General features: G+C 48.3%; 4 protein-coding genes across 6 annotated transcripts in view; 2 read left to right on the forward strand and 2 right to left on the reverse strand.

Annotated features, from left to right (window-relative positions):
- The window catches only part of LOC137909180 (ankyrin repeat and SOCS box protein 2-like), a 5,928-nt gene extending 2,513 nt beyond the window's left edge, over positions 1 to 3,415 (forward strand). Inside the window, exons 5-8 of the mRNA XM_068753611.1 lie at positions 28 to 199; positions 268 to 832; positions 2,275 to 2,428; positions 2,541 to 3,415. Coding sequence (XP_068609712.1) covers positions 28 to 199; positions 268 to 832; positions 2,275 to 2,428; positions 2,541 to 2,680 — 1,031 coding nt within the window. The 3' untranslated portion in view covers positions 2,681 to 3,415. The remainder of the gene's footprint in view (positions 1 to 27; positions 200 to 267; positions 833 to 2,274; positions 2,429 to 2,540) is intronic.
- Positions 3,416 to 5,562: 2,147 nt separating this feature from the next.
- si:dkey-85n7.8 (COX8 domain-containing protein) lies at positions 5,563 to 7,072 on the reverse strand. Its single transcript, XM_068753994.1, has 2 exons — positions 6,707 to 7,072; positions 5,563 to 6,128 (listed from the first exon to the last, which is right to left on the reverse strand). The coding sequence occupies exons 1-2, from the start codon at positions 6,851 to 6,853 to the stop codon at positions 6,027 to 6,029; spliced, it is 249 nt and encodes an 82-aa protein (XP_068610095.1). The 5' UTR covers positions 6,854 to 7,072; the 3' UTR covers positions 5,563 to 6,026.
- Positions 7,073 to 7,210: 138 nt separating this feature from the next.
- On the reverse strand, positions 7,211 to 11,240 carry ubr7 (ubiquitin protein ligase E3 component n-recognin 7). 2 transcript variants are annotated; one of them, XM_068753731.1, is made up of 12 exons: positions 10,560 to 11,240; positions 9,821 to 9,950; positions 9,590 to 9,723; positions 9,409 to 9,469; positions 9,228 to 9,323; positions 9,093 to 9,146; positions 8,772 to 8,877; positions 8,616 to 8,686; positions 8,125 to 8,289; positions 7,719 to 7,884; positions 7,570 to 7,631; positions 7,211 to 7,424 (listed from the first exon to the last, which is right to left on the reverse strand). In XM_068753731.1, exons 2-12 carry the CDS (start codon positions 9,935 to 9,937, stop codon positions 7,332 to 7,334), a joined length of 1,125 nt encoding a protein of 374 aa, XP_068609832.1. In that variant the 5' UTR covers positions 9,938 to 9,950; positions 10,560 to 11,240; the 3' UTR covers positions 7,211 to 7,331. The 2 variants fall into 2 exon arrangements, with proteins under 2 accessions (XP_068609832.1, XP_068609831.1); XM_068753730.1 differs by lacking the exon at positions 10,560 to 11,240 and adding an exon at positions 10,274 to 10,472.
- An 812-nt stretch (positions 11,241 to 12,052) lies between these two features.
- On the forward strand, positions 12,053 to 14,200 carry tmem251 (transmembrane protein 251). Of its 2 annotated transcripts, XM_068753815.1 has the most exons (3): positions 12,053 to 12,086; positions 12,154 to 12,287; positions 13,340 to 14,200. In XM_068753815.1, the coding sequence occupies exon 3, from the start codon at positions 13,348 to 13,350 to the stop codon at positions 13,735 to 13,737; it is 390 nt and encodes a 129-aa protein (XP_068609916.1). In that variant the 5' UTR covers positions 12,053 to 12,086; positions 12,154 to 12,287; positions 13,340 to 13,347; the 3' UTR covers positions 13,738 to 14,200. The 2 variants fall into 2 exon arrangements, with proteins under 2 accessions (XP_068609916.1, XP_068609915.1); XM_068753814.1 differs by lacking the exons at positions 12,053 to 12,086; positions 12,154 to 12,287 and adding an exon at positions 12,489 to 12,973.
- The last annotated feature ends 4 nt before the right edge of the window (positions 14,201 to 14,204 follow it).

The following is a 14,204-nucleotide window of genomic DNA, read 5'->3' on the forward strand; positions in this document are numbered from 1 at the left end:
CACTGAGTTCTCCTTGACCCGTTTCAGGTGCAGACATCAACAGTCAGGCTTCTGACGGCGCCACCGCTCTGTTTGAAGCTGCTAAAAATGGACACCAAGAAATGGTGGAACTTCTCCTTTCTCAGAACGCTGACGCCAACAAAGTGGGAAAGGCCGGGTTATTACCGCTTCACATCGCCGCCGAACGAGGAAGTGACACGTACGGAAATATCTCTTCCGTCTTTGTGGCGATCGGTTGGCTGATTCCTCTGATATTTCTGTTCCCAGTATTGTCGCCATGTTGATCAAAGCTACCAGTAAGGCCAGAGTCCGGCGAACCGGCATCAGCCCGCTGCACGTCGCCGCTGAGGGCAGCAGCGACGACATCCTGCAGGCTCTGATCGCGGCGGGCTTTGATGTCAACGCTCAGCTGTCTGAAGATCGAACAAAGCTGTACGAGGACCGGCGCAGCACGGCGCTCTACTTCTCCGTCATCAACAACAACGTGGACGCCGTGCGCGTGCTGCTGGCAGCCGGCGCCGATCCCAACCTGGACATGTTCAGGCCGCTGATGGTGGCGGCGCGGCAGGGCTGCGTCCAGACCGTCACCCTGCTGGTGGAGCACGGCGCCGACATCAACGCCTGCATCCCCACCCACCCCACCACCTTCCCAGCGGTCTACATGTTCTCCATGAAGTACCTGCACATGTTCAAGTACCTGCTGGACAATGGAGGCCACGCCCTCTCCTGTTTTGACTGTGCCTATGGCAGCCAACCTCATCCACCAATCAGCACCACCCGGTCAGATCGGGATGACAACGTTCAGCCAGGGCAGCAGAGGAGAGGCGTTCAGGTGAATCCGTAGAGACGGGGCACGGAATGCCAAAAGAGTTTTCACTGCACTTTTCTTTGGTGATCAGTCCAGTGATCGATTGACAGCTCTGTGATCGATTGACAGCTCTGTGATCGACTGACAGCTCTGTGATCGACTGACAGCTCTGTGATCGACTGACAGCTCTGTGATCGACTGACAGCTCTGTGATCGACTGACAGCTCTGTGATCGATTGACAGCTCTGTGATCGATTGACAGCTCTGTGATTGATTGACAGCTCTGTGATTGACTGACAGCTCTGTGATCGACTGACAGCTCTGTGATTGATTGACAGCTCTGTGATCAACTGACAGCTCTGTGATCGATTGACAGATCGGTGATTGATTGACAGCTCTGTGATCAACTGACAGCTCTGTGATTGATTGACAGCTCTGTGACGATTGACAGCTCTGTGATCAACTGACAGCTCTGTGATTGACTGACAGCTCTGTGATTGATTGACAGCTCTGTGATTGATTGACAGCGCTGTGATTGATTGACAGCTCTGTGATCGACTGACAGCTCTGTGATCGACTGACAGCTCTGTGATCGACTGACAGCTCTGTGATCGACTGACAGCTCTGTGATCGACTGACAGCTCTGTGATTGATTGACAGTTCTGTGATCAACTGACAGCTCTGTGATCGATTGACAGTTCTGTGATCAACTGACAGCTCTGTGATTGATTGACAGCTCTGTGATCGATTGACAGCTCTGTGATCAACTGACAGCTCTGTGATTGACTGACAGCTCTGTGATTGACTGACAGCTCTGTGATTGATTGACAGCTCTGTGATCGACTGACAGCTCTGTGATCGACTGACAGTTCTGTGATCGACTGACAGCGCTGTGATCGATTGACAGATCTGTGATCGACTGACAGATCTGTGATCGACTGACGGCTCTGTGATCGATTGACGGCTCTGTGATCGACTGACAGCGCTGTGATCGACTGACAGCGCTGTGATCGATTGACAGATCTGTGATCGACTGACAGCTCTGTGATCGATTGACAGCTCTGTGATTGATTGATTGACAGCTCTGTGATTGACTGACAGCTCTGTGATCGATTGACAGCTCTGTGATCGATTGACAGCTCTGTGATCGATTGACAGCTCTGTGATCGACTGACAGCGCTGTGATCGATTGACAGATCTGTGATCGACTGACAGCTCTGTGATCGATTGACAGCTCTGTGATTGATTGATTGACAGCTCTGTGATTGACTGACAGCTCTGTGATCGACTGACAGCTCTGTGATCGATTGACAGCTCTGTGATCGATTGACAGCTCTGTGATCGATTGACAGCTCTGTGATCGACTGACAGCTCTGTGATCGACTGACAGCTCTGTGATCGATTGACAGCTCTGTGATTGATTGACAGCTCTGTGATCGACTGACAGCTCTGTGATTGATTGACAGTTCTGTGAGATGATATCGGTTCCCAGCATCTCCCGGTGGGCGGGGCCAATCATCGACTTGCTACTGGACTATGTTGGTCATGTGACGCTCTGCTCCAGACTGATGGAGCACCTGGATAGTTACTCGGACTGGAGCGTCATCAAGGACAAGGCAGGTGAGAGAAGCTCTGATAACGCGACGAGGTTCATCAATAACGGAGCAGCAGGGTCTGCCTGAGTTCATGGCAGGTTCCCAGTGATGTCACTGGTTTGTCTGGTTCCTTCTAGCCCCTCCCCGGCCGCTGCTGCAGCTCTGCAGGCTGAGGATCCTCCAGCTGGTCCGACGGCGACGTTTGAGCAAGTTACCGCTGCCTGGAAGTCTGATCCGCTTCTTGAATCACAAGGAGGGGCTTGTGGATGACGACTGAACACAAACTGATCATTAGTGATCAATTTACTGCTGCTTCAGCTTCAAGAAGCTTTTCACATGGTGAAACCCGGAGTATCTGAAACAATATGATGACTAACAGAGATAAAGACCCGAGGCACGTTTAACATTTAAACACTGTTTATGCTTTTTACTTTAGCATTTAATCGTTTTGGTTTGACTTCGAGAGTCAAGCCCAAAAAAAGGTCAAATTAGGAGGTTCTGATCAAATACAGTAGTCCCTCGATATAATGCGGTTCATTTTCCACGACTTCGCTGCTTCGCGAAGTCGTGGAAAATGTTTATTTGTTAAGCGTTTGTTTTATAGCGCTCTTATTCTCGGTGTAAAAAGAGGCTTTTATTTTGTAGGAGCATAAACGTCACGTCCCTTTTGAGTATCGCTTCTTCCTGTTTATATATGTAGCCGGCTAGCCGTTCCGCTGTGCTAAAGACAGCACGAGTAGAATATTTGTTCTTTTGCACTCCAAGCGGCTCTTTCCTCGACCTGCACGCCTTAACATTATTAACAGGAAAACGTTTACTGTACGTACTATATATTTTTACTTCTCAAACAAATGTTCCGTTCTGAAAAGGTTTTGATCTTTGTTTCAGTATTATAGAATGAAACCAATCTATTTAGATTAATGCCTGACTGTTAAACGTGTATAAAGTGTGTGGTGAGGGGTTTTACAGCCTTAAAACATTTATGTACATGTATAATAAAAAATAAAAAATACTACATTGCGGATTTCACTTATTGCGGGTTGTTTTTGGAACGTAACCCCCGCGGAAAATGAGGGACTACTGTATATCACTAATACAACTTTCTTTTCCATATATATATAATTTTAAATATGGCATGTCATTACAAAACATTAAACAAAAAAATCAAAAGACTGGAATCTTTCGGGGGAGGAAAAATAATTAAGTAAAATAAAACACAGGTTCAGCTCACTATGTATCTGAGATGTTTTACAGCTTTAATGTTATTACAGGGTTAAATACTTTTAGAAATATATATCGATTTCCTTGCAGAAGACATAAAATAAAGTTTTTTTTCCAAACTTACACTTATGTATGAAGTATTTTCCCAAGATAATTATAAGGTTAACGATATACATCTTTTCTGAAGACATAAGTTGTTTGTAAAAAAATAATATTTTTTTTTTTTAAATAAATACAACATGTTTATAATACATTTTATAATTATTAAACAAATTGGTAGTTATGAAGTTGGTAATTTTAAGGGAGATTTATTTTATTTTATTAGTGAGAAAAAATGTGCAGAACGAAGTCCAAATACAAGTACACGCAGACTTTATTCCCGATTTCCGGAACATCCGGGTATAACATCCGGGTATGTAGGGGCCGCTCGACGAACTTTGAACCCCGACGTTTCTGTTTATAGCGGAAATATCGTTGTGTTGTTGATTAAACCTGATCGTTTAACACATAACAGGCCATTCGGTATTTATCCTGCTTTAATAGTTAATAGATATACAGATATATAATACAGCAGGAGCGTTTGCAGCATTCCCTCTCGCACCACAGGCCGCTTTACGGCAACAGGCCGCTTTACGGCACTAGCAGTGCGGCGGCGCCAGATTTGGCTGTCCAGAACGAAGGCTGTCCTTCAGAAACGTTTTCGATTGAATCTTAAAAGCTTTTCAGACTCCGGAACGCTTCCTGGTCGCCGTCGGTCGTGAATCTTTGGTCTGGCCGCCCAGAAGTCTTTAGCAAGGTGCTAGCAGCTAGCAGCTAGCAGTTCGAAGAAGAAAAAACAAAAACACATCGCTTTTCTTACCTGAATGGTCAGGTAAGAAAAGCGATGTGTTTTTGTTTTTTCTTCTTCTTCCATTGAACAAATTAAAATACAGATTTACAGTTCGGATAACAAATATAGAAACGAAATTTACAGATACCACAAGTACAACCAGAAATAAACCTTTCATTCAAATACTGTACATTACAAAACGAAGTTAGGCATGTTCTAGTTTGCATAGAGGAGCAGAGATGCAGCACAACATTTAACCTAAAACAATAAATAACGAGCAAAGGTCTGACTTAATTCTATAGCGGTTTTGTTTTTCCCAAGGCACAATGCAAACATTTTAAATTGGTTGATAAATCCAGGAAAGGAGGGATTATTACTATTTCTCCATTTCACACAGTGAATATTTACCCAGTAACACTAACCCAAACCCAAATTATCCACATAAAAAATAATATGATGTAATTCCAAGCATGGAACATCATTCATTTTTAGTGAAATCCAATTTTGTATGTCTGACTAAAAATAGTGCGATGCAGGGCATGAGTAAAATAAATGTTCTAAAGGTTTCATCACTGCAGAAGGAGCACCTCAAACTGAAATCTTTTTTTAAGACTCTGGATAAACCCCATTTATAATTTTGAAATGTGTTTCTTTGACTTTTGGCAGGATTGGCCATTTCATAAATGTAGAGTGTGCTTTGATGCTCGAGAGGAGGAGCCACGCCTTTCATTGAGGACCACTGTCTTCGTGTTTCAGTGTCGCCCCCTGCTGTTCCAGGTGTGAACTTTGAGCTGCTCGTCTCCTCTGTTATAATATCATGAAGAGGTGAGTCGACTCAACACGATGCGTCTTTGATCTGATCTAAAGCGTGATTATTATAATCCGATTAGCTCTGAGCGCCGTGGACTCACTGGTGTGTTTGTTAAATCGCTCTTATCCTCCTCAGATCATGTGACTCAAACCTCCTGCGTCATTCAAACTGCTTTGTAATCTAAATACTGCCTATTAATAACTACTCTCTGCAGTATTCATATTACTATATGTGGTATAATAACATAAGGATTAATGAGTGAAATGAAAATACACCACGGCAACGAGGAAATGGCCTTTAGTTTGTGGATTTTATTTCGTGCTTATTTCTAGAAAAGCTCAAATTGCACAGAGGAAGGCGATGATGATGATGATGATGTTTGTTTCTCCACCTCGATGGAATCTGATGAAGATATTTAGCACATCTTCCCGTCTGTTTGAACGTCGTCTCTGTGGGAACTGACCTTCTGAAACAGGAAGTGATTATCTCTGGAACACAAACTAAACAAACAGACGCTTCCTGCTCAGAAACAATCCGAAGCTTTATTTTTATCTTCAAGCTCACAAACTCTTCCTGTTTGCACAAACCTCAGAACGATCAGAAAGACGAGGAGGAAGACGGCTTCCAGAATCATCATCGTGATGATGTCATAATCAACCAATAAGCTTCAGCGTCCTCAGGTTTAATGAATCCGGTCTAAAAGCTGATATCTGTGAAATATGAGGCAGATGAGGGTGAGGATGCCGATGATGAAGAGGATGCTCAGCGTTTGGACCTCTGGCGGTACTCGGGCAGGTGATGAAGGATCCAGCCAGCCGGCGTGAGAAGGGTCGCCGCAAAAACCGACATGACGAAGAAGCTTTGCTGTCAGAGGCACAAAGAAACAGCCAATCAGAGCGCAGGGCCACCTGACACCTCGTGATGTCATCGGGCCACAAAGACATTCCAGTGCTTAATCTGGATTTGTGCATTTCTAGTCTCGTAAGAGTGAGATCGTAAATATTCTTGTTCCGCATTTAGATCAGAACGTTAAAGATAAAATGCTAATTTCTTTAAGCCAATCAATGATGCGCCGCTTAAACCATTGATAAAGTTAAAGTAAAAGCAACAACATTTATATAATGAAATGAGACTGGAGAGAAAAACATCTCAGATCAGCCTCCACTTAGTCTGCTGGCTGGTTAGCTAGCCTGGTTAGTTGATCTGGTTAGTTGGTCTGGTTGCTGGTTGGTTAGTTGATCTGGTTGCTGGCTGGTTAGTTGGTTGGCTAGTCTGCTGGCTGGTTAGTTGATCTGGTTAGCTAGTCTGGTTAGCTGGTCTGGTTAGTTGATCTGGTTAGTTGGTCTGGTTGCTGGTTGGTTAGCTAGTCTGGTTAGTTGGTCTGGTTAGTTGATCTGGTTAGCTAGTCTGGTTAGTTGGTCTGGTTAGTCTGGTGGACTCACCCCGGGCCCAATCTTGTGTCGGGGAGGTTTGCTGTAGATCATCCTCTTTGTCTCCTTCAGGATTTCTTTCGGTCGGTTCAGAGTCGTCACGGAAACATTTCCCATCACCCTCAGGATTGCACTCACCATCGTCACGGCAACCAACATCCGTGGCCTCCGATTGGCTGCTAATGAATTAATGTTTTGACACTTTCTGATGTTTTCCCTGCAGAGAGTTCAATCATACTGGATGTGGAGTTTTAAAGGAGCGGAGGAGGACGAGGGGGAGGAGGAAGAGCAGGACGATGAGGGGGGAGGGACCCTGGAGACGGCTGATTGGACAGCGAGACCAGATCATCACGGATCTGATCCTTCTGATTAGATGAAGAGAAGGCCTGATGGAGGATAAAGGGTTAATGTGCCGTTTGATGTGCAGAAACAGACCGGCTGTTCAGTCGACATGGAGACGTAAAACAGTCCCTGAGTACTGGCTTGAAGGCTTCGGCTGAGGTAAGACCAGACTCGTGTTGTTGGTTCACTTTATTCAGGTTTCATTAGAAACGTTCTGAAAGTAGGAACAGTCACAAGTGAAGATAAAAAGTTTAAGTCCAGGAAATACACAACAGGGAGCAAAGGTCAAAGGTCATCAGGCGCAGTAGAAGGCTTCCACGTCCACTCGTCTTCTCTTGCGACTCTGCTGCTGCTCGAAGAACTGACGGATGTCGTCAGAGGTCACGACCTACCGGGAAGCAGACAGCAGTCACATGATCGGAACTCAACATCCCACAATGCGCCCGGAGAGGCGAGGGCGCCACCGGACAGAACGCCTCTCGGATTTGTGATAAGACGCTACAGGTCAAAGGTCATCCTCATCTTTAACTCACTTTTCCTTCTTCTGCAAATCTCTGCAGGAAGTCCTTCAGCTCGCTCTTCATGTCGTTGTACCCTGGAAGAAACGGGGATCAGCCGAGGACTCGCCGTGTGTGTGTGTGTGTGTGTGTGCGTGTGTGCACGTGCGTGAGACCCCCCCCACCGTGGATGATGTCCAGCTGCTGCACGCGGTTCAGGCGGTCCAGCGCTGACATCAGGGGGTCGCGTCCCTGCGGCGTGGGTTCCGTGTTCCTGCCTTTGCTTTCGTAGGCCAGGACCGTGTCCGACTCGTCCAGGAGGAAGGACACGCCGGCGCCGGAGAGACTCTCCTTCAGACGGAGGGGAAAGAGGCTCTCAGTGACATCACCGACGCGTCGACCAACGGGGACGGCGAGCTCTCAGTGACATCACCGACGCGTCGACCAACGGGAACGGCGAGCTCTCAGTGACATCACCGCGCGTCGACCAACGGGGACGGCGAGCTCTCAGTGACATCACCGGCGCGTCGACCAACGGGAACGGCGAGCTCTGTGACGTCACCGGCGCGTCGACCAACGGGAACGCTTTACCTCGCAGGTGCTGCAGGAGCAGAGCTTGGAACGCCATCCCGACGGCCAGAACGCGGCTCCTGATTGGACCCGTTTCTGACCAGTCGTCTGCATCTCCTTCAGCTTGCAGCTTGGCTCCGCCTCCTCACAGCTCCGCTTCAAACTGGGCTGGGTGAGGTCATCATCCTGACAGATCAATAACAACGATCAGCCGGGGTAAACGGACGACGCAACCTCGTGCGTTCAGTCCGATGATCGATGACTCCCGATCAATAATCACGGATTAATCCACATTTTTTTCATGAACAACAAACAAACAGGCTGGAAAACGTTTGTGGATATTTACCAGAGAAGTTATTGATCAAAACGGGTGGCAATAAACGAACTGATTGATCAGCTGTTGTGTCGTCCTTGTTGTTCCGAGTACACAAACCAATTGATCCCTGGTATTCAACCCACGGTTACCATGGTAACCTGTCCTCTGCATCGAGACTTTACAGTTTAAGCTTCACCTTCTCTTCTTTCCGGGGAAGTTTTGTCTTCGGCTCCTCGGCTTCCGTTTCCTCCTTCACCTGCACCGGAGCTGAACAGGAAGTACATGACAAACACAGGAAGTGGAGGATGAGCAGGAAGAAGTGTCCTAGTTTCTGCTGATGGAGAGCACTCACCCGCCAGGTGGTCGGCGTACGTCCGTAGGACGGCGTTTCTGTTCATGCACGAGTCACAGATCATCTCCTGCAGCTCCACGCAGTCCGGAACGGCGCAGCCCAGGTGCTGCGGACGCAAGCAGAGGGGCAGCCAGCAGAGGGCGCCGCAGCAGAGAGACACTTCAGAGACACAGCCGAGGCCGTTTCCTGCAGCTCAGCAGCGTTTAACAAAAATACTACAGAAGGATGAATCCTGAAATGCTACGCTGAAAGGAGGCGGGGCTTGTGACGTCAGGTAGCTGTTCCATCGCTACCTGTGCCAGGTGCTCGTCCCAGACTCACCCTGCCGTGAAGCCAGTCCTCACATACCACACACTGGATCATCTCGTCCTCCACCTGGACACACACACACACAGGTGAAGACAAAGACGTCGCCTGGCAGCCAGGTGAGGGCCAGGTGAGCTGAGCCGGTCTCACCTGGTCGTCCGGGTCGGGGTAAGGCCGGCTGCAGGTGCAGTAAACGCCAAAGAAGTTGTGGCTGTATTTGTTCAGACTGTTGCCATCCTCCTTTTCCTGAAACACACACCCGAGGAGTCACCGTGGGAACGCCTCATCAGGTGAGCGCAGCGGGACGGATCAGGACCAGGAAGGAACTCACGGGGAAGAGTTTACACTGCAGGCCCGCAAACTTCCTGTTCCCGCAGTCGCAGCGGAAGTTCCTGCAAACACCACAGAAGAAGAACGAGCCCGTTGTAAACAGACACAGAATTTAACCGTTCGTAACCCAGACAAGCCGCCGGGTCGCGACCCCCGTTGAAAGTCTAGAAGTGAACGCTGACCTTTTCGTGTAGAGTTCAAAGAGGTCGTGACCTTCGTGGCACTTGTACGAGCAGGCCAGGCAGACCCCCGCGGCCTCGCCCCCCTTTGGCGTGCAGGTGTTACAGGCATACAGAGCCTGGCGCTTCACGTAGCCCTGCACACAGCGGGAGAAACGGGTCGGGTTACAGCGGTACGAACGCTTACTCATGATGCTCATTTGTAGTTCTTATTCCTCCTGTGCGAGTCCAAACCTGAGGATATGAGCAATGATCGGAATCGCTCCCCCCCAGCACAGCCGAAGCTTCCTCCTCCAACTCTTCATCTTCCTCCAGGACATCGACCAGAGACACCGTCGGTTCCTCGGACATCCTCGACCTGCGGCTGTCCGGACGAACGAGACGCGAAAAATAAAGGAATTATTCCTGCTTTCATGCTCAAAGCAAATATAATCAACACGAACCGCTGCGTTCGAGGCCCGCCTTTAACCTGCCCCGGTTTAAATTACACACGATGACATCACGAACAGGACGAATCTACGTCTGTGGTTCATTCGAGCGCATCGATCAGGCTCAGTCAGGTAATCTGGCCATCGTGCGATTGATTGGGAATCAACTAGCTAATATTTAGCATCGGCTAGCTTAATCAGTAAACATGCTATGTCGAATTGCTAACTAGCAGTTTCGTGGCTATAAACACGGACTTACCGGGTCGAACCGGAACCGTTAGTGGGATGAAGCCGTGTGACGCGACGGAGAAACGGCAGCCTGGCCAATAACAATCAATATTCGTCTGAACCCGATCGGCTGATAAGAGCTTTGTTATCAAACCGCTAGTTTTCCGCTAGCGCCAATGACAACTTCCGGCTTATTTCCGTAGATCTTATTTGGCGGCAATCCGGGTTCAAAACTCAATAAAGTTTTATAAAAGAACGGGTGACGGCGCAGATCGAAGAAATCAGATTTAATGTGGAGAAAAATAAAGTTTACTGACGTGACGATGAAAAACACAGTTCGTGAAGGACTGTGGTGCGTTCACGCGTCCCCGAGAAGCCGAATATAAATCAGCCACACTGAAAAGTGATTAGTGTTTATCATTTTACCTCAGTTTGCGTCATAATGCTAAAAATAGAACGGCAGTAGGATACCGAGAACCGGTCACATTTATGACACACACAACAACAACAACAACAACAACAGAAAGATCTTATCCATTCCTGCTTGTGGCATCGCCACCTGCTGTCCTGGCATGCGTACTGCAGCGTTTCAGCCGTTTCAACAGATCCGTGTGCACCAACTTCTGAAAACGTCGCAGTGTGAACACCTTTCCTGCAGGAAAGACCCTTTCTGGTCCAGTGGAATCCTCCAGCATTGCTTTGATGCACTAAAGTGTGACATCATCTGTTCTCACTTCCTTCCATTGAAGCTGACTCAGCGAGTCTTTAAGAGCTCTGAAACACGTTTTTAGTGTTAATAATCGCCGTCTGTAACTTGTGATTGAACGTGAGTAAATAGAGACGTCTCCTGAGCCGGTCCTGATGCGTGGTGGAGCGTCGTTTCACCCTGACTTGAGGGTCGGGGTGAAACGACCCTCAAGTCGGGGTGATGAGTCGACCCACAGTGATCCCGGACTTGTTGTTTGCCATCTTACAGATCTGATCTTCCAGTTTCCTCCTCTGATGCTGGAACTCGGTCATCAGACACGAAATGTCCTCCTGAGACAAAGACAGACAGACAGACGGTCTTTTTCAGTAGTTTTGTCAACATAAATTTGGATTTAAATTGTTTCCGTTGGAATCCGGCGGCCTTAAATCAGATTGACTTCTGCTTACGCTCTGATAAGAACATGTGACCTTGTTTTTGTGCCGCTGAGCTCACAGAGGTGATTCCTGGACGGCGTGAAACATTAAACTGCTGCTAATCTCACGGTTTGATGGCGTGATGGAAGCTAATGGCTTCTTATCCACCATCAGACAACACCTGCGGTAAACTGCTGGACGTCTGCAGTCAGCCAATGACAGGCGTGCTTGTCCCGTACCTTCATGTGGCTGTAGGCGGAGCTCACAGGTGTGTGTTTGTCCCGTACCTTCATGTGGCTGTAGGCGGAGCTCACAGGTGTGTGTTTGTCCCGTACCTTCATGTGGCTGTAGGCGGAGCTCACAGGTGTGACTTTGTGTCCTCGATGAGCTCCGATGCTTCCGCAGGGGCCGCAGATCACCGTCCGCTCATCCTCGCAGTAAAGGCTGAGCGGGTTGTGGCGCTGAGGACACGACTCCGGCTGAGCCCCACCTGAAATACTCACTTCCTGTCAGGATGAAGAGAAAAGGGAAATTCAGAAAAAGTATAGGAAGGAAGCTGCCATTTGAGCGGTCTCAGGTGAGGTTACCTGCAGAGCATCAATGATTCGAGCCAAGCTGACATTGGGAGGAGGGCTGTCTCCGTCGACGGCGCAGCGACACACAGGACATTGCATCTGACCGAGCAGGTCCATCGTCATGGCGCGCACGCAACACCTGCACAGGTAAGGGCAGGTTAGACCAGTTCAGACAAAGGGACAGGTGCGTCACACTCTGCCGTCATACTTGCAGAAGGAGTGTCCACACTGCAGCATCAGCGGCTCGCTGAAGACGTCCAGACAGATGGGACACCTGAGCTGCTCCTCGAGGCTCTGGCGACGCTCCATGTCCACAAGGTCAAACAGAAACCCGACTCTGCTGCACTGGTATGTTTGTTGCTTTTGTTTCGGCTTTTCTCCCATGTGATTGGTCGGAAAGTCAAAGTGGGTGGAGCCAGAAGCTGGTTCCTTCACGAATGATCGTTCTAAAGTACGCAATTTAAAATTACTGTATTGAGAAGAAAACACTCATTTTTTTTTTTTTTACAAACCAGGTAAAATATTTATTGACTTTTGAGTTCCATCAGAAATCACAACATTTATAATTTAAATTATTTAAGACATATAATTGTATTATTGGGTTGATCAAAGCTGCGGGTTTGAGCAGAATGTTTCTGGTTACCTGATAAAACAACACCTGAAAGTCACCTTCACCTCAGAACCTGTCTTTATCTCCTGCAGTTTATTTGGACCTTTAGTTTATTTTAATTCGTTTATAATAAAAACTATATTTGAGATTTATCCTTCAATCTTTGTCTTCTCCCTAATTTCCTCAACAAAGCGTCGTATTTCACCTTTTTCCACCTGCTGCTCAGATAAAGCGGAAGTGTAGCGCCGCGAGCTGAACAGTCGAGGGCGGGGGAGAGTCGCGTGTTTGATGACGTCATCAGAGGGTGCCAAGCGACAAACAGGAAAGGGACATGAGAGCTCCCGGTTGTCCGGGACCGATAAATAAAGAAAAGGAAATAAGTCAACAGCAGAATTTTAAATCGAAATAATTCGCGCAACGGAAGGTAAGACTTAATTAAACCGCAAGCTAATGGTCCGAGCCGGCTAGCAGCGTGCTAGCAGCGGCTAGCCGGCTGCTACACGTCAATAAACGGAGAACAAGATGGTGGCAGGAAACGACTCTGATTAAAAGAATGACGGACAAAGAGTCAAACGTCCGGTATTTGACTTAAACACGGAAACGTGAAGCCGGTCAGAGTTAAATGTTTTAAAAGCGGCTTTCAGAGGAACGCAGTCGGGACCAATGAAACTCACCGCAGCAGCCATGTTTTCTTTAAAATGACGCTCGTGTTGCCATGGTGTTTGAGAGTGAACGACGGGCGTGTTGATTATCGATCGTGGGTTTATTGATCGTTGCTCTTCCCCTGCAGTATGGAGGATGATGAACTTCCGTCAGAGGATGGGATGGGTCGGCCTGGCTCTCTACCTGCTGCTCAGCGCCATGGTGGCGTACTACGTCTTTGAGGTCCAGAGCTCCAGTTTGGAGCATGTGAGGGGAGGCGGGGCCAGTCCCTCAGCTCCACCCCTTCCCATCAGCTGGTCTCAGAGCATCAGCACCCGCTTGCCACCGGTTCCGTTCTGGATGTGGGCGTCGGCCTTCCTGCTGCCGTACCTTCAGCTCTTCCTCTTCTTGTTTTCCTGTACGAGGGCCGACCCCCGAGCCGTCGGATACTGCATCCTCCCCGTCTGCCTCGCCCTGCTGTGCAGCCGGCGCCACGCCGCCAACAAACCGGCCAATCACAGGGGGCCACCCCTCATCGATACGTAGCGAAGACGGCCCTTCGGTGGACCGCCAATCAGAGAAGCAGCCTCCTCTAAGGGGTGGAGCTATGGCGAGAGGATGAGATTGTACAACAAACTGAACTGTTTGATGTTTGTGATGTCATTTCCTGTGTGCCTTTAAACAGTTTAACAAACCCGTCGGATTTAAACCCTCCGGCGAGGAGATACGACGTCCGCGGTCATCGACTGTCAGGGTCAACGGTGCAGGTATCCTCAGCTGCCGATTGGCTGGAGGTGCGGTCAGTTTATAGCCTCTGGTTTGGAGGTGCAATCCGCCGCGCCGTCAGCGCTGCACAACAGCCAATCAGCAGCGGCGCGTGGAACCCTGCCGCGGTACACCAGGTTCCTGTTCCTGTCACGGGATGAGCAGCTAATAAAATACTTTATTTAAATTTAATAGTCACAAGACGGATGTTGGTTACCATGACGACGTTGCAACATCAATAAATTCTA

This window comes from Brachionichthys hirsutus, chromosome 20 (assembly GCF_040956055.1).
Source record: "Brachionichthys hirsutus isolate HB-005 chromosome 20, CSIRO-AGI_Bhir_v1, whole genome shotgun sequence".
In the NCBI taxonomy this organism is placed as follows: Eukaryota; Metazoa; Chordata; class Actinopteri; order Lophiiformes; family Brachionichthyidae; genus Brachionichthys; species Brachionichthys hirsutus.

Excerpts from the sequence above, each read along its gene's own strand:
- si:dkey-85n7.8 (XM_068753994.1), bottom strand. The coding sequence starts at position 6,853 with ATGTTGGTTGCCGTGACGATGGTGAGTGCAATCCTGAGGGTGATGGGA. Across the intron at positions 6,129-6,706 it reads GACACAAGATTGGGCCCGGG|CAAAGCTTCTTCGTCATGTC; the intron begins GTGAGTCCACCA and ends TGCCTCTGACAG.
- ubr7 (XM_068753731.1), bottom strand. The coding sequence starts at position 9,937 with ATGTCCGAGGAACCGACGGTGTCTCTGGTCGATGTCCTGGAGGAAGAT. Across the intron at positions 9,724-9,820 it reads ATCATTGCTCATATCCTCAG|GGCTACGTGAAGCGCCAGGC; the intron begins GTTTGGACTCGC and ends CGCTGTGTGCAG. Across the intron at positions 8,878-9,092 it reads AGGACTGGCTTCACGGCAGG|CACCTGGGCTGCGCCGTTCC; the intron begins GTGAGTCTGGGA and ends TTGCGTCCGCAG.
- tmem251 (XM_068753815.1), top strand. The coding sequence starts at position 13,348 with ATGATGAACTTCCGTCAGAGGATGGGATGGGTCGGCCTGGCTCTCTAC.